General features: G+C 51.7%; 1 protein-coding gene across 3 annotated transcripts in view; it reads right to left on the bottom strand.

The window, feature by feature from the left end:
* TP53INP2 (tumor protein p53 inducible nuclear protein 2) overlaps nucleotides 1–19,869 on the bottom strand; it is a 43,681-nt gene that overhangs the window by 20,185 nt on the left and 3,627 nt on the right. For all 3 annotated transcript variants that reach the window (XM_075901417.2, XM_014575290.4, XM_014575291.4), the window contains exon 2: nucleotides 2,553–2,922. In XM_075901417.2, the coding sequence (XP_075757532.2) occupies nucleotides 2,553–2,676 (124 nt within the window). In that variant the 5' untranslated portion in view covers nucleotides 2,677–2,922. The remainder of the gene's footprint in view (nucleotides 1–2,552; nucleotides 2,923–19,869) is intronic.

The following is a 19,869-nucleotide window of genomic DNA, read 5'->3' as shown; positions in this document are numbered from 1 at the left end:
TGGAGCTGTGCTGAGGCCTCTAAACTCAAAGGGCATCTGTCATACTCTGAGAGGGCCTGCTTACACTTTGTTTCTTGTTAAATGAACCAAGCAATGAGAAAGGAAAGGCCAATGCCTTCAATACGGCATTGCTTTTAACAGGGACATTCTGAGTACCTTCATGTCTGTTCCCAACTCTGGGAGAAAAGTCCACTAACCAGTAAGTGCCAAATGAGTCTGCAGTAGGTCACCAGGGTAAAATACTCTTTGAGTAAAATAATATAAAGAGCAGTGCTGTAGCCTTTTAAATTAGAGAACACCTCGCCGAGGGCTCATCGGACAGGTAACGTCAATACCTGTCAGAACCTCTGCCCCATTGGTTTGTATCTGAATTAGTGTGGGTCCTCAGTTTCTGGATGGGTTTCAGAGTCCTTCAGGCAAGTTGCTAACCTGAACATGCTTTTGGAAAATGCACGGCCTGGGGGAAGAGATCCCTTGGCTCTCACTCTCTGTGCCAGGCACCGGGAGCCTACAGCTGTCTCTTGCACACCCATCAATGACCCAGCAACAGTGTCCAATGCAGAGCGTTGCTCTTGGGTGGGGCAGTTTAGGCGAGCAATGGAATGATCCCAGATTTATCGTGTCTGGCTTGGCAGCAAGGCAGGATGCATAGCGCCAGCCTTTGGCTCTGCAATTCAGACACGGCAGGGAGGATGGAATCTGCATGAGCCCTTCACTAGGAACTTTCCAGGCAAACAAACCAGGAGCAGGTGGTGTGAGGCATGTGAGTTGGATCCCAGGCTCCCAGCTGCCCTCCGGAAGGCATCCTGGAGGTCTCGCCTCCTCAGCCCAGGAGGTAGCTCCGACAGCACTACCTCCCAGGGTTTATAACCAATGGAGGGATAGTAGCGCACAGCAGAATAGGAAAAGAAACCCACTGTAGCCAGACAGCCACACCCCATCTCATCCATCTTATTTGCCTCTCTGAAGCATACAGGACAGAGAAGGAGCAGTAAAATCAGCATAGTCTATGCTGGCTCATCTGATCCTGAGGAGCTGAAAACCAGATATGTGGAGAGAGAGAGAGAGAGCGATTAAGGCAATCAGCATAGCCATCAAACTTTGATCTGCTTTAATGCAAGATTAGGATATGCGAGTGTGCCCGGCTGGCACCTATGTTGATACGAATACACAGTCCCTGGGAGAGGAATCCCCCACTGAGAAAAGAATGCCCAGTACTTCCAATTTAATCATCTCAATTCTCTCTTACAAGTGTAAATTAAGTTCACAACTCCCTTGTAAGAACTGGTCTCACAGAAGACAGACCAGCCCCATTTGGCATGACAGACAAGAAAGAGAAATACGTGACCCCATGGGTATATAAGATGGGCCCAGCACACACTCACTTTGAGTGTCATTCTACCCTCTACCTGCTGGTCGGGTTAGGTGTTTGACCTCCCGAGGTTCTATGGGGACGCCCACCTCGTATTTTCGTCTTTCCTAGGAATTGAGGGACCGGCCCTGGCCTGACATGCTGGAGTCGAGAGGCACAGAAGGGGGTAAAAATTGTACCTGGATGTGGTCCTCTGTCTTAAGTGTACACATAGAAAGAATAAGCTGTTACTTGGTACCATTATTTCTATTTTTCTATCTTTATCTTCTTTGTAACCATTTTTAAGATCTATATTTTGCTAGTAGTTAAGAAATAGAACAATAGCCATTGCAACCATATGATTTATAAGCTTCTTTAACAAACCTGTAACTGTTTAAGTTTTAACCTGACTCCTTCAGTTGCTGTAATAGAACCAAGCACAATTTAAAAGAACTTCAGCCGGTCTTAAGGGACAGATATAGGGAGCCCTGACCGTCGGCTGACACCCACATTCCCTCAGTGCATCTGTATGGGGTGACACTCGCCCCTCATTCTTGTCTCCTTCAATCCCTCCATTCCAGACGCTGCAAAGGAGACACATCACAAGGTCCCTGACTCACAGCCCTGTAACCCCCAACGTCCCCGCCGGGTGTATCACAGCCCCAAATGCTGCAGCATCACTGTGGCGAGCTGGGAACCACCAGGATACCAACCTGAAGTACTTTGCGATAGCCCAGACAGCGGCAGGCAAGCTACCCCTCAGCTCACTCCAGGATGTGTGTGGTCCCTCTTATTACAGCATCTCACAATACTTAGTGAGCCACACTGCACCCCAGCGGCCTGAGGCACAGAGAGACTAAGTGACTCGCTCAAGGTCACACAAGGCATCTGTAGCGCAGCAGGGCTTGAACCCAGACCTCCACATCCTACACTAGTGCTTTAACCCACGACCGCCCTTCCTCTCACTGGCCTGGAAGCAGGACTGCCTGGGCCACAGGAAGAGGGAGGGTGAGTTAGCAATGAGGAGCGGGGGCAGCTAACCAGACCCTTTGGACTTGGAAGGTTCAGCTGGGGCTTGGTCCGCGTGTCAGACACAGGGACGGGAAGGGATGAGTTTTATGTGGAGTTGTAAAGGCCTGTGGTGAAACAAGAGGCCTTCCACCCAGGACCTGTCCCCACCCCTGCCCTCTGCTTCTCTCACCTGGAAGGTCAATAATGAGCCATCCATCCTCTTCCTCCTCCTCGGAGACAAAGGGTTTGGGTTCCTCCGGGCCCTCGGGTGCGCTGCTGTCACTGAAGAAGAGGCTGGTGAGGCGCTGGAACATGGCTGGGGAATGGTTTCCAAGGTGAGCTTTGATGGGAAGAGAAGCAAAAGCCAAGTGCCCGCCTCAGAGCACAGAGATGGGGGCTGCTGGTGGGTGCCGGGTGGGAGAGTGGTGCTTGGGAATCCCGTCTGGGCGGACGAGTCCTTGCGACAGGCAGGAGCGCCTTCCTTCCTAGCGAACGCTTAGCTGAGCTGAGTTATGTATAGTGCAATCATGAGGTTCTTCACTTGGCTTCAGTGCAAAGGCCTGCAAAGAAAGGAGAAATTCATTCGCGGCCCGTGGAAAGCCAGCGCTTCCTGCATCACGAGCGCTTCAGATGAGCCGCAGGGAGGAGGGAGAGGAAACCCTGATAGGGATCTCAGCCTCAAGTCACTGCAATCACTTTCTTTTTATAGGGGCTGCTCACTGGGGAAGGCACAAGCCCTGTAGGCTGGTTGCTGCTTCTCTTTGATCCCTGACCGCCTTGCTCTTTTGCCACCCAGAGCCCTACTGCAGCGGCCAGCCGCGTTCGCACAGCGTTCCCATTCCCCTCGCTGGGCCTCGAGCAACCGCTTGTCTCTCACCCCGTTTTGCTTTTATCCATGTTAACGTGTTTTCCTCGAAAGCTAACGAGCCAGCCTGCCACTGGCTCTGCCCCTGACTTTGCAAAGTGCAGCCTAGCGCTCTGGCAGGACACACCACAGGGTAGGTCAGGAGACCCGAGTTCTATGACTTGCCTTGCTGCAGAGCCACTGTGTGACCTTGGGCAAGTCAGCTCCCCTTGCTGTGCCTCAGTTTCCCTCTGTAAAATGGGGAATTGATGCCAATCTCTGAAAAGTGCCAAATATTATCTCACGATATCGTGCCAAATACTATGATTATGAAAAGCAAGGGATGAGTTAGGAGGTGGCACTGGACACACAAGAGTTCAGATGGTCACACAGGGCACGTAAGTGCAGGATTGGGCTAGAAAATGCAAAACAACAGACTTTCCCTGGTTGGGTCAGTGCTTCTCCGTCTGTTCAGAAGCAGGAAGCCAAATGGCAATGAAAATGGCCAGGCCACCCTCTCTCTTTCCCCCAGGGCATGAGACCACGCAAGCATGAAGGGCTGGTTTATAGCTATTGGGGTGGGTTAGTTAGTCCCCCCTTGAGTCAGGTGCATCCCTCTGTCTTCCCACTGGGGGCTCCACTGTGGGCAAGAGCTGGAGGCTTTGGAGTCTGACTTACACTGGTGGACTCCACAGTCAGCGTAAATCAGGAGCCTGTTGATTTCAATGAAATTACTCTGGATTTCCTCAGCCAAATCGGGGGTGGCTGATGAAAAGCTGCTTTGAAAGTGGCCTAAGGGCACGATCCTCTGGAGAAGCCGATTAGAATCGGGGGTGGGGACCTTTTTGGGGCCGGGGGCTGCTGACTCACAGAAAAATCAGTGCGGGGCTACACAGAAGCAGAAGCAAGAAAAAACAAACCCTGTAGCAGGCCCCTCCTGCTTGGTCCCGGAGGCTGGGGCAGGCAGTCTGGGGGCCAGGGGGTATCCCTGGGGCCATGCCAACAGCCCAATGCTGGGGCTGGTGGCTCAGCCGGGGGGAGGTTTTAGCAGGTACCAGGACCAGCTGGAACCGCACCTCCCACCTGACTCTTGGGTGCCCTATGACTGGGGGCAGCTGGGGCCCAGTTCTTGGGCGCCCAGACCTGAGGTGGCTGGGATGTGCCACCCGCCTGGCTCTCAGGAGCCCCGGAACTGAGGGTGGTTGGAGCCAAGTCACCTAACCAGCTCTTGGGTACCCCAGGGCAGCATTGCCTAGCTACCCTGGGTTTTGGGGCCAGTGGCCACAATGGGGCAGGGGAAACTGGTTCCAGAGGGCATGGATGTGTGAGGCCTCAGGCAGAAGAGGCAGGACTGAGGGGCTATCTATAGCATGCCCCCCCAAGCCAGGCATTCACCCTCCCCGCTCCCTGGGGGGGGGGGGCGGGAGGGAGAACAACTGGTCAAAGCGCATGGGCCTGGGAGCAGGGCGGAGGGACGAGGCGGTAGAGTCCCAAGGGCGGAACTAGAACAGGCTGCACTTGGGATGACAAGTCTGAGGAGAGGAAACTGGGCCTGGAAGTGAGAGGGGAATGAGAGTGGGACAAGGTGCCTGGGGTGGGGGGACAAGACAGGGACAGGTAGGCAGGGATACGACAGAAAGCATCAAGCCTGGGGTAGAGGAGGAACAGGCAGAAATCATAGAATCCTAGGACTGGAAGGGACCTCGAGAGTCATCTCATGGCAGGACCCAGTACTGCCTAGACCATCCCTGACAGACATTTATCTAACCTACTCGTAAATATCTCCGGAGATGGGGATTCCACAACCTTCCTGGGCAACTTATTCCAGTGTTTCACCACCCTAACAGTTAGGAACTTTTTCCTAATGTCCAACCTAAACCTCCCTTGCTGCAGTTTAAGCCGATTGCTTCTTGTTCTATCCTCAGAGGCCCAGATGAACAAGTTTTCTCCCTCCTCCTTGTGACACCCTTTTAGATACCTGAAAACGGCTATCATGTCCCCCCTAAGTCTTCTCTTTTCTAAACTAATGTTCTGTGCCCACCAGAGCACCCCCTCCAGAGCCTGAGCTGGAACCCAAAACATGGGCATATTTCTGTGAAACCCTCTGGCCTGGCAAAACATCCTTTCCCCGCCCTCCCACACCCACTCTAGTGCTACGTCATAGAAAGGATAACAACTTACTACTGCTGAGCGCTGTACAGTGGATCTAAAGGTTCCAAAGCCTGTGACCCACCTGCATGTCAATGAGAGGCCACAATGGGGATGTTTTGTTTTTCTCATTTTCTTTTTTAAAAGCTTGCACGTAACATCCCTGCACACAAAGTACTCACCCCACTATTACTAAGGCTGCAACATCAAGTACTCAGAAGCTAGTGCCAAGGCCTGACAGGTCCTTTATAAAGCAACGGATCTCATCTCCACCTGTGAGCTGGCCAGCCCTCATCCCCCAGGTGGGGAGAATTAACCAAGTAATGTCACCTGTGAGCTGGCCAGCCCCAAGCAGGCCTTTGTTAGATAAGGAAGAGGCCTGGGCTAGCAGGCGGCTACAGGTAGCACAAACATTTCTCCAGGTAGGGCTGAGGAGTGGCTGCTGGGGGGTAGGAGAAGCTGTGCTTAGTGAGAGCCTGGATGAGGACTCTTCATTCTGAGCTTGTTTTGTGTTTATAAGGCTGCTGCTTGTGCTGGGCCAGGGAGGACCCCACAAGGAAAACAGCTTTTGTTTTGATGCCTTTGACCTGTGCGGCGTATTTGAGGAGTCTGAGCAAAGGGAAACTGAGTCGGGGTGACCTCAGCAAATGCACAGGCAACCTATCTCTGGGATGGCCTGTCTTCTGCAATCATGGCTATGCAGCTTTAATCGTGCTCCCATAAGGTTGCTAGTGCGTGCAGTTACAGTTGTGTATAGAAGGGCAGTAAGAAAACAACCCTGCAAAAAGCACACGGGTTCATTTGCTACAATGATGTCCTGCGACAAGTGCTGAGATCCAGGCTCCCCTCAAATCAATGCCCTCTGCAGCAGAGCCGAGACTCAGCCATGCTATAAACAGCTGAGAAAAATCTGTCTCTCCCAAGCTCTCCTCTGGCAGTGCAAAGGGGCCAGTTATTGTCCCAGTTGCCTGGGCAAGAGCTCCCATAAGCAGGGAGCTGCCTGCCGTAAGCAGCCCCATTACGCCTCTGTCCCAAGCCCTCTCTTTGATGTCTGTGCCTTAAGACCAGCCCTGGCCTGTGCCCCATTGTACGAGGCCCTTGTTTAAATGAGCAAGACGAAGGGGGACGGGTGAGATGCACAAGCAGCAAGATCTGAGTGAGAATTCCACAGGCCCTGTCCTGGTGGGTTTGGTCTCTTGCATGGGATGGTTTTAGGCGTGACTAGCTAAGCTGCGAGACGCGAGAGAACAGCGTGGGAATGGGCTTGGCCGGGCTCATGATGCCCTGGGGTGCCCGGCAGCTCAGAGGCTGCAATGAGTTTAGCAGCTGGGGCTGCTCTCATTGGTATCTGGGGCCACGTGAATCCTCCCAACAGCCCAGAGTGCAGTCTTTAGGCCCCTGTTCCCTCTCCTCACCAGGGCAGAGTTTTAGGAAATGGGCGGGGGGGGAGGGGGAAGAGGGAGAGCCGTGAGTACTGGGCCCTGACTTGCATTTCTTCCCATTCCCCTGCCATTAAGGGAGTGAGGGGAAAGTACTTGAGTTCTGTGAATTACTCCTCTGCCTTCTCCCTTCCCCAGCCAGGAGTAAGAGGCCTGCATAGAACCCAAGTACTTTCCATTCGCTCCCCTATCATCCAGGGAGCGGGAAGGAAAGCAAGCCGCATCCTGGTACGCATGGCTGCTCCCTCCCGCCCCCCACTGCTCTCCCGAAATGGCACCCTTGCCCTTCTCCCCATGGCAGCTCCCTGGGGCTCCTTAGAACAGCCTCTGACAGCTCCATTGCATCAAAGGGGACAGCAGGCAAAAGAAACCATCTATCCGAAAGCTCAAACCCGGAGCTGCGCTCTTCAGCCGAGTCCTTGAGTTGGTTTGTCTCTTGCTAGATTTGTGCGGCAGCCTTGTCTAGTGATTGCAGCACAGGGCTCGGAGCCAGGCAACCGCTGCTCCGCCCAAGGCCAGAGGCAGGAACGGGACATTTCACCATGTCTCGTTACCAGACCGATGTTACTGATGGGAAAATGAATTCTCTAACCCGGAAGGAGGGGGAGGGGCCCTGAACTTCATTATTCTCAGTAAAGATCTGGGAGATGAGCAGAATGGAGGGGTGATGAATGAATGGAAAAGACTCCCCAGAGAGGTGAAAACCAGGGATTCAAACAACATCAAGGGCTGGATTTGGGGAAACTGGAGTTGCAGCTACAAGCCCCAGTTCTGCAGGCCGTGCCCTGCCTGGCATGCATATACCTGTGGCCGTGAGGGCTCCTGTTTGAGAGGGTGCCTGTCACAGGCTGAGCAGACCCACAAAGGGAGTGGGGCCACGTGGGTTTCCCTGACTCTCCCATAGGAGTGGGGCCACGTGGCTGGGTTTGATCAGGCTGGATGCAGTTCTGGCTCTCAGAAATGCTGCCTGGTCTCCCTCATCAGAAAGGGGAAGAGGCCTGAGAGCAGAACATGTGGGGGCTTAGCCATGAGGAGTCTGAGGAAGGCCTAGAGAAGCGTGGTGGGAAGAGGCCCCACCTGAGTAGCCTCCTAATCATTTTCATTACCCCCTGCTGGACTCTCTCCAATTTGCCCACATCCTTCCAGCAGTGGGGACCCCAGAACTGAACCCAAAACTCTTCCCTAGTGCCAAACAGAGGGGAATAATCGCACAGGGGCTGGGCCTAAGGGTGTGGGGGAGGGGTGCCACACCAGCCTCTGGCTTGAAGTGGTTTCCATTATATCCAGGGTTTCCAGTTTGGTTCAATAGCTCTCAGCACCCCCACTCCACAAATTGTTCCAGCTCCCCTGAAAAATCATGTCCCTTGATCCGCTGGCAATGCACCTACTAATGCAGCCCAATATGCCATTTGCCTTCTTGGCTACAAGGGCACACTATTGACTCATATCCAGCTTCTCATCCACTGGAATCCCCAGGTCCTTTTCTGCAGAACTGCTACTTAGCCGGTCGGTCCCCAGCCTGTAACAATGCTTGGGATTCTTCCATCCCGAGTGCAGGACTCTGCACTTGTCTTTATAGAACCTCATCAGATTTCTTTTGGCCCAATCCTCTAATTTGTCCAGGTCACTCTGGACCCTATCTCTGCCCTCCAGCATCTCTACGTCTCCCACCAGCTTAGTGTCATCCACAAACTTCCTGGGTGTGCAATCCATCCTCAGTCAGGTCATTAATAAATAATGGTGAACAAAACCAGTCCCAGAACCGGCCGCTGGAGCACTCTGCTTGATACCAACCGCCAACCAGACATCGAGCCGTGGACCTGTTGAGCCCGACAGTCAGGCCAGCGTACAGTCCTACAGTAAGTCCTATAGTCCTCCACCCTACAATCTGTTCATCCGAGATGCCCTGTTAAGTTCACTTTCCATCCTCTTATGTCCAGAGGAGATGGAACCACACTCTGCGTCCTTTTATCTGCTGCAAAGGCTGCTGTGCCCGAGTAGTACCAATCGTCAGTGCAGATGTAATCATTCGCGGGGAGCTGGTTGCAATATAGATCCTCTGCTTATGACTGGTTCTGTTTTGGAGTATAGATTGGCCCTGACCCCTGCCATAGGCTCTGGGCTGTATTCCTTGGGAAGGTTAAGGTCTGGCACCCTTGTTTGTGGGCCTTTTGTCTATAAACTCATTGTGGTTGTAAAGCCACCTGACACTTCTTGCAGGAGGAAGGTTTGACTGTTGATGTTCAGTCTTTTGCAAATCTAAGACTTTAAGCCTCGCCCTAGTTAATGATGTTGTAGATGCCTTACAGCACACCCATAACCAAGAGGAACAGAACAGTCTATAGAGACGCACTGGTGTGAACCACCTGAACGTCTGACCATGAAACGCTTGAACCCCGATGCAGCAGGAAAGCTGGAAATTTTTTTTAAATGGTTGAATGCAAAAAACATTCCAAGATGCTTTCCATTCACTGGTATGAATGCCCCTCAGGTCTGGCCTCAAGATAAGGGCACTGCTTAAGCACAGGCTACCTAGCCAGCACAACGGAGCACTTCAATGACTTGCCACTTGTTCTGAAAGGCCAGAGAATGTGACGTCACTGGCAGCATCAAAGCTAATCAATCTGATGTGCAAACACCTGGATGGCAACGGCTATGCAAGTGACATGGAGAGGACACGAGAGACTGGGGACTGCTTGAAATTAGAAAAAAGTGATGTATGACGTCGAACAGAATTTGCCAAACCGTGGGGTTGTAGAGCTCGGGAAGAGAGGCTCACATTGTTCTTGTAACAATAGTCTCTGTTCTCCCTTCAAGAAGGGGGCCACCTGCTCTCATCCTCAGAGCTGCTGGTAGCTCCAACCATCACATGCCTTATTCGACATGCTTGGTCTGCTGTGGTTCTTGATCTCAGTACCCATGCACTCAAGCTGTCTCTGCTAGAGTTCCTGGAGCAGCCTTCTCTGCACAGCTCAAACCACAAGAGCATCTCACTTAAATGTAGAGTTCCTCCATGCTTTGAGAAGGAGGCTCGATGGAAGATTCCTCACACGGAGCTCTATCCTGCACCAACGTTTACGAGACTGCTCCTCTGAACTCGTGCTGCAGGAGCAGCCCCTGTATTCACATTTACAGGTTTACTCTTCAGAGAGAGCCCTTCAGAATAGTGCATCCCCCATCCCATAGAATGGGACTGGGGGGCCCAGAGACAAAGTGCTTGCTCAGGGACTTAGTGCTAGAGAACCCAGCTCTCCTTCCAGCCAATGGGAGAACCACGATCTCTCTGGCAACTGTTCAGAAACCTATTAATACTTAACCCAGGTGTCCCCCAATTGATAGCCTTTTCCTGGCTGTCCCACCACTGGCGGCTCATCCCACAGCCTCTTGCTGCCTTCAGTAGGGTTGCAAGACTCAGCCCTAAGAGAAACACCTCGTCATTTACAAGGAGCCATTTCCTCCCTCTTGGCCCCTCCAGTCCAGTATCCACGGGGGCTTTTGTAGATGATCATGTTGGGTCATGATGAATGCCCAGAGAGCGCAGCACTGTGATGGAAGCAATGATCATGCCCACGCATACCGGCTCATGGCGGCAGTAGGGGAACTGGGCAGGGGCTGCAGGGAGAGCAGGGAACGTGTCGGTCCATGAATCAGGAGAGCTGGTTTCTGGGCAACTCTTGGCAAGTCACGTAGTGCTGAGGTTTTGGGGGGGCTGCTGAGCTGGTGGGTGCCCCCCCTTCAGACACACTTTGGGTCTGATTCGTGGGTGCTCTGCAAACACGCTTCAGGCGGTCACAGGGTAAGCACTCAGGACTCACATGCCCCAAATCGGTGGTCACTTCTGAAAATATTGGCTCCCACTCCACGTATCCCCATCCTTGGCTATGTAGCCCTTCAGTCTCTTAGCCAGTCCTCTCTCCTTGCTCTGTTTCTCCCCCCTCCCCCCCAGGGGGGGACTCCCTAGCTCCTCTGCCTGTGCCGCGGCTCTGGCAGCCAGCAAAGCCAAGGAGGCCTGAGGCTGAGAGGAGCAAGGAGACAGCTTGGAAGCATCTTGCCCACCAGGCCCAGGGAAGTCTGTCTGCCATTCAGCATGCTCTTCCTGGGCCAGCTCCTGCACACAGAGCTGGGCCGAAGCACAAGCACCAGAGAGCCAGGAAGTTTGGCAATAACAGACTCTCAGCTTTCCCGTGCAAGGAGAAAATGGCTAGTCCTCACGGACCCACAGACAAGCCTGAAAACACGCCCTGGGCGTAAATGACACAGTTCTGCCTGCGCAGGAGGCGTGTCCTACCTGAGGCGTCTCCATGGCATTAATTCCAGAGGTTCCCACAAGGCCCCAGCAGAAAATGTGAATGTTGTTGGCTTTTTTCCAGGGATCCTGGGCTGCCCTCACTCCATCCTGGCTCTGCTAGGCTGGTATCAGCAGGGCCCTCGCACACGCAGGCCTCTGGGTGTCTGAGGCGTAAATTCGCCCTCTTTCAGGACAGACCCGAGCGCCTGTTGGTGAGGGCTGTGTCCATGGGTGGCACCCACCTGGTGACATAATGTTGTCTACTCCAGGACTTGGGCCAGTAGAGATGCTTCTTTTGCGGGGGTGGATTTTACACGCCCCGAGTGTCTTAGCTGTACCCCCAAAAGCCTCCAGTCTAGCCAGAGCCTTAGGGCAGCTTGTTTCATCAGCATCCCCCTCCCAGATGGTACTAGCCTGGCAAGCAAACGGCTTTCCCTCAATGTGGCCCTACCATGAAGGGCAAGTGTTTGGACAGGAATTCTATTCGGAGCAAACACGACTTCGGTCCCAGCGCTGAGGCAAGGGGGTGCAGTCCAGGCCAAGTCTGTGGCAGCAGCCACTTTTTTAGCCTGCTCTTCAGGGTAGGGCCATGTTGTCATCTGTCTGTGCAGTGGGTAAGGCCCTGATCCCAGCAGCCCCTGGGCCCTACTGCAACGACCATGAATTATTCCTTTGAGCCTAGCTATTTCCTGGTGGGAGTGAGGAGAGAATTCTAGCGCCAGGTAGGGCAGAGCTCAAAGCCAGGCTGCAGAGCGCTCAGGAGAACACTGATCTACTGAATCTGAGGTCAGGAAGGACTTTCCCATTCCCCATCACAAGCATAGTGGCCTTCCCCTTCCTGTGGGGTGGGGACTTGGGATTGTTGGCTGGATCGACTTTCTCTGACCGCAGGAAGGGCTTTAGACATTAGCCGATCTGAGCCAGGGGCCATTTCAAATAGCACTAAGCTAAATGGCTTTGAGCACAGATCCACCATTGCCACGATACTGGGGCTCTCTGGGAGTTTATACTGGCTTCTGTGAGCTTATTTCATAAGCCTATAAACTCCCCTGACTTCTCGGCAAGGCCAGTCATCTTTTTTTTAAAGTTATATGTAGTTAAATGAGCTCTCTACAATACTAACTTTAAGTGGCTTGTGTGTGCAGTGATCACTTCTGCTGGATGGAACCAGAACAGCTCAGCTGTGTGTCAGGGGCCCTGCACTAACAGCTGATGGAGAGTTGCCGGGGGCCTGTACTTTTGGAGCAGGAGGATCTGAGGTCACAGCAACAGCAGTGCTAGCAGATCTGAGTGACCATTGTCATGGTTTTGTTACAGTATTTGGATGCAGGTGGGTCCCCTTTACAGCCTGGCAGGTACCATCAGCAATTCCTCTGAATGCTATCAACCTTTTACAGCAATTTGCCAAGAGCAGTTGTTGATGGACTGTTACCATGGGAATGTGTGCCTTCTCCTGGCAACGTGGCACTGACACTATATCCCTTTGCACTGCATCTGTTGTGAGCAAGTTGTATAGACAGTTTAGGGCTAAGACAGCCCATTCTGTGGCCTGACATGATGCTTGGGTGCTAGCGTTGATAGGCTCTATCCCTAGAGGCCTTGTCACATGATCTTTCGTTCCTGAGGACTCCAGGACAAGCCTGGAGGTTTGGCAATTCTCACAAGGGAGGTGGGTGTGTGAGAATTCAATCACTCCGATTAAACTGAACTGTGAATCTTAAGATTTGAAGACTTTTCTCCTTCTAATTAACAAAACAGAGGAGGAGAAAAATGCATTGAAAGGCTTGGCTAAGGATTGTGGGCTAGATCTTCAGTCGGTACAAGGAGGATGAGGACCTACCTGGTTGTATGCGGCCCATCAATGTCACCGGTTAAGTGTTTTGTTGACTACACAACAGAATATAACGGTTGGTTGCTTCGATTGTGTCTTCTGCTCATGTTCCTGGCTACTTCTCTTGAGCTGCCCTCATTGTTAAACAACATTGTGTTGGTACAAGTCCAAATGGATCCCTGCTGTGGTTCCATTTCGGGTTGCCAGGTGTCCAGTTTTCGCTTGAACAGTCTGGTATTTGTGGCTTCTGTCTGGTAAAAAACCCAGAATATACCGGACATGCAAAATATCTGGTATTTTCTGTTTTTCTTGGACAGAAGGCTGGTGGGGACATTCTTTCCCTGGCATGTCTAGTGGGGGAAGAGGGCACAAGGAGAGGGGGGATTTAAAGGCACAATCCCTCTTTTTTGGGGGGTTTTTTTGCTCACCCAATTTTTTCCCTGCCATGTTCGGTATTTTGTGTGACAGTATCTGGCAACCCTAGTTCCATTACTGTCAGAGGGCCTACACCAGGGTTGAAATGTATTGACAGGGGACAACAGAGCCAAGCCCAGGGCTGTGTCCTTAAACTGAACATCTTGTGTAAGTGGCCTAAGTTACAAGGTCGCCGGCAGTATTTTAGGCCTACACGTGGACATCCCTTGGCAGCTGTCCCACCCTGAATTCCAGCCAGACGTTTTCTTTTCTCTTTAACTGATGTTTGGGACAGGACAACATACAAGCTCGTTGTGCTCATTCTGCAAACTAGCTGGCCCTACGGGAGGAAGAGGGGTGGGGAGTCAGGTTGTGCCTGTGAAGGGGAGGAGTCTGGTCCCTTAGTATTTCACTTACAAGGCCTCTCATTCAGCACAGCACGGGAGCACACGCACTGGCTTCAGCAGAGCTTAAACATGAGCTGATGTCTCTCTAGCTAGGGATGAACTTTCTAATTAAACAAAGCTGAGCACCTGTGTGCCTGCCCTCCATCCTCACTCGCTCTGCCCCACCCTCTAGCACTTGTTGGGCTAGGGGCTTGGGCACAGGAGGGGGTGCTGGCTCTGGGCTGGGGATGCAGGCTCTGGGTGGGGCCAGAAATGAGAAGTCCAACCTGGAGCTGGGATTGGGGTGCAGGGAGGTAAGAGCTCCAGCTGGGGGTGGAGTGGGGATGGGGGGTTTGAGGTGCAGGAGGAGACTCTGGGCTGAGGCAAGAGATAGGGGTACAGTAAGGGGTTTGAGTGCAGGGTCTTGGTGGTGCTTAATGCAGCTCCCAAGAAGCAGCTGCCAGGTTGCTGTGGCCTCATTTGTCATGCACTGTCCTCACTCCCACAGGCTCCGCCCCCCGCAGCTCCCTTTGGTCATGGTTCCTGTGTGATGCTGAATTCCATCTAGCTGATGATCTTAGGTGAAAACCTTTAAACTGGGCTCCTTATCTCTTCCGCACAGAGAGGTAAGAGCTGGAAAGACCTTTCCTAACGGATAGGGTTGTCTGGGAGTCCTTGGCCAAAATGTTTTTTCTACTCCTATTGCAAAATCAGGCAGAACTAATTCAAGCGCAGTCATTCACGGCTTATAGTGAAGAAAGCACAAGGCTCATGCTTGGTTCAGGACGCTTGCAGGTACATTTGTCACGTGTGATTCTAGCACTCTTGCCGATACAGCGCATTGACTGCTGCTCTTCATCTCAGAGGCAGCTGCATTTCAGAGCATTTTAGGATGAAAACTGCTGTCCCTATCTCTGCTGTAAGTACAGACATCTCTACAAAGGTTGGCACGGCCTTTGATCTCACCACACACCATGACCCTGCACTCAATGGCAAAACTCCACGGCTAGCAGAATCAAGCCATTTCCCCATCCCTTACAATCAGCCACTCTTGTCCAACATGATTGGCACTTGGATTACAGCACAGCCAGTAATTCACAGAAAACGTTTCCTTCCTACAGGGTCAACTCAGCATTTGCCAAGATCATGGGCAGCACCTAGTAGCTGTCTTCATGGCTAGACAGTAACCTGACAATGGCACCCTCATCTGCAGTACATCCCGCAAAGGTGCAGATGCACTGCGTCTGACTGCTGGAAATGTTTGGCCAGCCCACTGTCTGTATTGCTACAGTCCAATGGCAGGGAAATAAAAGGGCCAGTGCTAAAGTAGTTGGTAAGTGATTGACAAGCAAAGCAACTCTCTGTGGAATTTAGCAAAGCTTTCTGGAGTGAAGCTAAAGAGGTTTTAGTGTCACTTACAGAACAAGCTAGGAAATCAATTAAAAACATGAATGAGGGGAGTCTACTCTGTCTCCATAATGAGATGTCAGCTTTGGACTATCCAGGTGTTTAACCCAGTTATGGAGACACGGCCGGGTATGGTTTACGCTCAGTTGCAGCTTTTGTAAATAGGTCCCTGGAGTCAGTTCTGCTGCTGAAGATCAGTCAGGCCCAACTTAGGCTAGTGAAAGGGCCACGTGAGTGGCCTCCATCTCAGCGGGCCGCAAGACGGTCCTAACCCAGGAGATCTCCTGAAACTCCTGTTCTTCCCTCTTAGCAGAGCCCCACAGCTACTTGGTGTGCACCGTAGGGCACCCAGGGAAAGCTCCAACCCCTGCCCTGATTTGCAGGCTCCCTGGGTGCTCGGGAGCACTCCATCACTTGGCTAGCTGAGCATGGTCTGGCCTCAGCACTGCCTGTGAATCAAGTCTCGGAGCAAAGTGCTCCTAGGTAGGAAGGAGGGACTGGAGGACAGAAATCTACCCCCCTGCCCAGCTGCAACAGAAGCAAGACCTGGAAGGCCAGCTGAGATCATCTGTGGATGGCCCCGGGGAGGGGCCATCGTCTCTCAGCCTGACAGCGAGGGGACGACGCTGGGCTGGGTGAATGGACAAAAGCTTCGTTTTGTTTGGGCTGGAGAGGGAGGGAAAGGAAAACAAACACAAAGGTGGCTGGTGCCTCCAAGTTCTGGGGGATACAAGGTGCCATCTGTGAGACTGAAAGCCCAAGCCTGACACGAGTAACGCGCAGGAGGCAGAAGAGAGGCCAAGCTCGCCCATGCACAGGAGTTTGGGCCGGGATGCTAGAAGGGAGACACTGTTCCAGGGGCACAACTAGCTTTTGGGGGGGGGCACACAAGATAGGACTTGGGCCCCTCTCTCCTCTTGGGCATCACTGCTTAGCTAATTAGATTGCCCATCAATTACATACATTTGCCTAGTTTTAATTGTGCCTAGTATTTCACAGGGATGAAAGTAACTTAAGTTTCTTCCAGGTACTGTTGTATTGCACCCCCAGCAGGGGCACTCAGGGCAGAGGGTTGGGGGGGATGCGATATGAGAGTACCTGTTAGAAATTTAAGTATGGGGTGGAGTGTGGGGGGCTCATAGCAGGGAGATGGGAGGCTCAGGGGAAAGGGGCTATGGAAGATGCAGGAATCAGGGCAGGGGAGGGGCTGCTGCTGCACATACCAGCTTGCTTCTGCTCTTCCTCTGCCAGTCAGGGAGCGAGGGGAAGTGCGCGGCTTGTGGGAAGCTGCCCCTCTGCCCCTCCCCTAGTCAGCTGGGAGTGAGAGGAAGGCTCACAGGCTGCGCATTTCCCCTCGCTCCCTGATAGGCAGGGGAAGAAGAGCAGCAGAGTTCTGGCTGCAGACAGCTACAACCCTTCTCCCAGGGAGCCCAGGTGGGAACAACAGCAGCTGAGGGCTTCAGCAGAGGAAGGTGGACCAACTGCACTGGCCGTGACATTAGAGGACCAGTCAGAATTCCTGCCCCAAAGGCTTCCTCTTCCCTGGCACAGCATCCCCCCCGTGGCCAGACCCACTGTGGAAAGGAGGCTGGCTTTGAATGGCACCCCATTAAGGATCAACTTGCTTCCTAAAGGTTATGTTTGTCAACACTCTTCTGAAAAGCACCAACTGCCCCATCATTTGTAGGCACGGAAACAGGTTAAAATAAAGAGTCACACCCTTGAAACAAACGTTTCCCCATAGCTCTACATACATAATTAGCTTTGCATTGTGAATCACTGTCACTGCAAATAGACCTAGGAGCTAAGAATAGGAGAAAGGAAGGGCAGCAGAGACCTATGATGCACAGGAATCCTGCTGAAGCTAGGAGTATGAGTCAGTTTCTTTGTAGCTAACAGGGGCAGTAGATCAAGAAGCACAGGCTGTAATAACACAGTTCAGAAAATGGCACCCAGAAACTTGCCATAAGTACTACACAGCGGGACAGGGTCTGGTGACAAACACTACCTGCTTCTCAGAATAGCCCGTACAGTCGTTGCTATCGCACATTGGAGGTATAAATCAAATGCATTCCTATGAGGCTCCTGGGAAAAGCTATTTTCAGATAATTCTCCAAGAAAGAGGCACAAATACTTCCCCACCCTTTGGAATCTATAATCACCCTATTCTTGGAGACAAAATGCTGTGCAACGGAAGATTCCCCAGCCCTCCCAGATGTTAACTAGACCAGGATTCTTAAGCAGACATTTTTGGAAATATATTAACCCCGTAGCTTTGCAAGAGCACATCCGTGTTCTATGTGCTAACGTAATCACTCACACCCATCGTCAGCAGCAGCACTGGAACATTGGATCTTTGGCACTACAGCACACACCTCGAAACACTATCAGCTAAAGGGAAATACTCTGGGATATGGCAATAGCAGAGCTAGGAATCTTGTCCTAGGGAGAAGAGCCACCGGAGAGGAATACAATGCACACACTACATTGCTCTAACTAAACCTATAGGGCACGCGGCTGTATGCAACCTTCCAATATTGTAGTCACCAAACAGTAATGAGTGTTTGGATGGGTGAGTGACATATCATTAATAATATCTTCAGAGCAAAGGGTGGGGGAGTAGACCTTGTTCCTGGGCTTGTGAGTCTTTGCTAATCTGGGTTAGTGCATTTAGTGTGTTGTTATAAACCAGAATCTCTACAGCTCAACCCTAGTGTTGGTATGTGGATGCCAACTAAACCCATTAAATTTGTTTCCCAAAGGGAAATCTTAACTGATGTTCAAAGTTGGCCAATTGCAGGATTGGGGCCTTTGCTCGAGTGGTGTGTCACCTGAGCTCCAGAGACAGTCAGTGAAGACTGAATTCAGGCTCAGGGCCTTATCAGCTACTAAAAGCGGAAGAATAGTGATAGAGATGCAGCCCTGTTAATCTGGTGTAGCTGAAACAAAAGAGAGAACTAAGTAGCACTTTAAAGACTAACAAGATGCAGAAGAGGCGCTCTGTAGATTGGGAAATCTAATGTGAAGCAAAATGGCTTTTATCAGTAAGTTTTACATTCAGCAGAGAAGGCTGCTTTTTGCCTCCATTGCTCACCAAGGCACTCTGGCATTGTGTAGTAGAGCCAGAAAAATGAAAGAGACTGTCTAGTTTCATTCTCCCAGCCGAGTGAAATGCAGAAGGCAGACGTATGTTGGTTTTATAGCTATGTGAGATGACAAAATAACCATTCTAAATAACTGGTGGAGGGAAGAAAGGGTGTAGGTTTTTTTCCTACCATCCCAAAAACATTATGTTTGGCAGCGTCTCCTTCAGAACTCTGGCCCAGCACCTCGCTGAAGTTGATAAGTTCTGTCACAAACACAGGGGAGAGAATTCTCTCTCCTTGTGGGAGAGAATTTGAGGGAAGTATAAACCTCTCGGTATCCAAATACGCTGCAACGTCCAAGTAAAAACAGCTTTGCTGAAAGCAAATGGGTCAAATTTGTCCCTGATATAAATCCACTGGAGCTGGTGGCACTTGGGTCAAGTTTCTCCTCACTCACCAGTTGTCCCAATACATTATGTGCTGTATGTGTGTGGGGGGAGGGGAGAAGTCAACGCTGGATTTCAAATTATCACCAAAAAGTCTGGGTCTGTTTCAACGGGTCAGGATACACAAAAGCACCAAGATTTATCACGTGGCATTTTTGGAAGCCATCTTGGTCTCCTTTTGATGCAGATATTAATGGGAGTGCTTGTGTATGAGGGATGAATAGGCCACTAGCTCATTTTTTATGTAAAACCATAAGACTGAATTCCTCAAAGAAAAACTGCTGGCATCTCATACACTCATTCAGGCAGCCAGAGATGTTGATGTACCAGGGCTGTAACAAGGGCGAGGCAAGTGAGGCACTTGCCTCAGGAGCATAGCTGAGGGGGCGCAGAAAAGACAGCTACTACGTTGTTTTCGCTTGTGCCTCGCGCCACCGCAGCGCCCCCCCGCCCGTGCCAAGGACGGTCTTGCCTCAGGCGCCAAATTAGCTAGTTATGACTCTGTCATGTACCATGGAATGTTTACTGTGATAATTGGGTTTTTTTAAGTGATGTCTCTCTGTTGCTATTGGGAAGAGTGGGGTGAAAAGACTTATTGAAGGGTGGAGGTTCTTTACACATCTAAGACTAAATGTGGCAGAATTATAAACTAGATTACATTACTGGAGCATCTAGGAACCCTGCTCCTGAACCAGATCCCCATGTGTGAGATGCTATACAGTGAACCAAAAGACAGTACCTGCCCCAAAGAGCTTACAATCTAAATATGAATAGGATGATCATATTTCCCTATGCAGAATATGAGACACCAAGGTGGGGGGGAGGCCTGCTGGTGCTCGGGGCTTTAGCCCAAAGGAGGGGAGCTGCGGGCACTTGGGGGGGCAGCCCTGTGGGACGGGGGGAGGGAAGCAGCTGGCACTCAGGGCTTTATCCCTGCAGCAATGGGGGCACAGAGGGAGGGGAGTTGCCAGTGCTCTGCTTCAGCCCTACAGTGTGGGGGGAGGGGAACTGCCAGTGCTTGGGGCTTCAGCAGCTGAAGCTCTGAGTGCTGGCGGCTCCTCCCCCACCCCCTGCAGGGGAAATATGGGGCAATGTGGCTGGTTTTTTTTTTAAAGCTGGGACTCCAGGAGGCAGCCTTAGATAAGGGACTGTTCTGGTAAAAACAAGATAGATGGTCACCCTAAATATGATCCCACAGATAGAGATCAGCTGATAGGG

This window comes from Pelodiscus sinensis, chromosome 17 (assembly GCF_052426305.1).
Source record: "Pelodiscus sinensis isolate ZL-2025 chromosome 17, ASM5242630v1, whole genome shotgun sequence".
In the NCBI taxonomy this organism is placed as follows: Eukaryota; Metazoa; Chordata; order Testudines; family Trionychidae; genus Pelodiscus; species Pelodiscus sinensis.
Note: the sequence above shows the minus strand (reverse complement) of the source record. Positions and strands in the feature narration are given on the sequence as shown.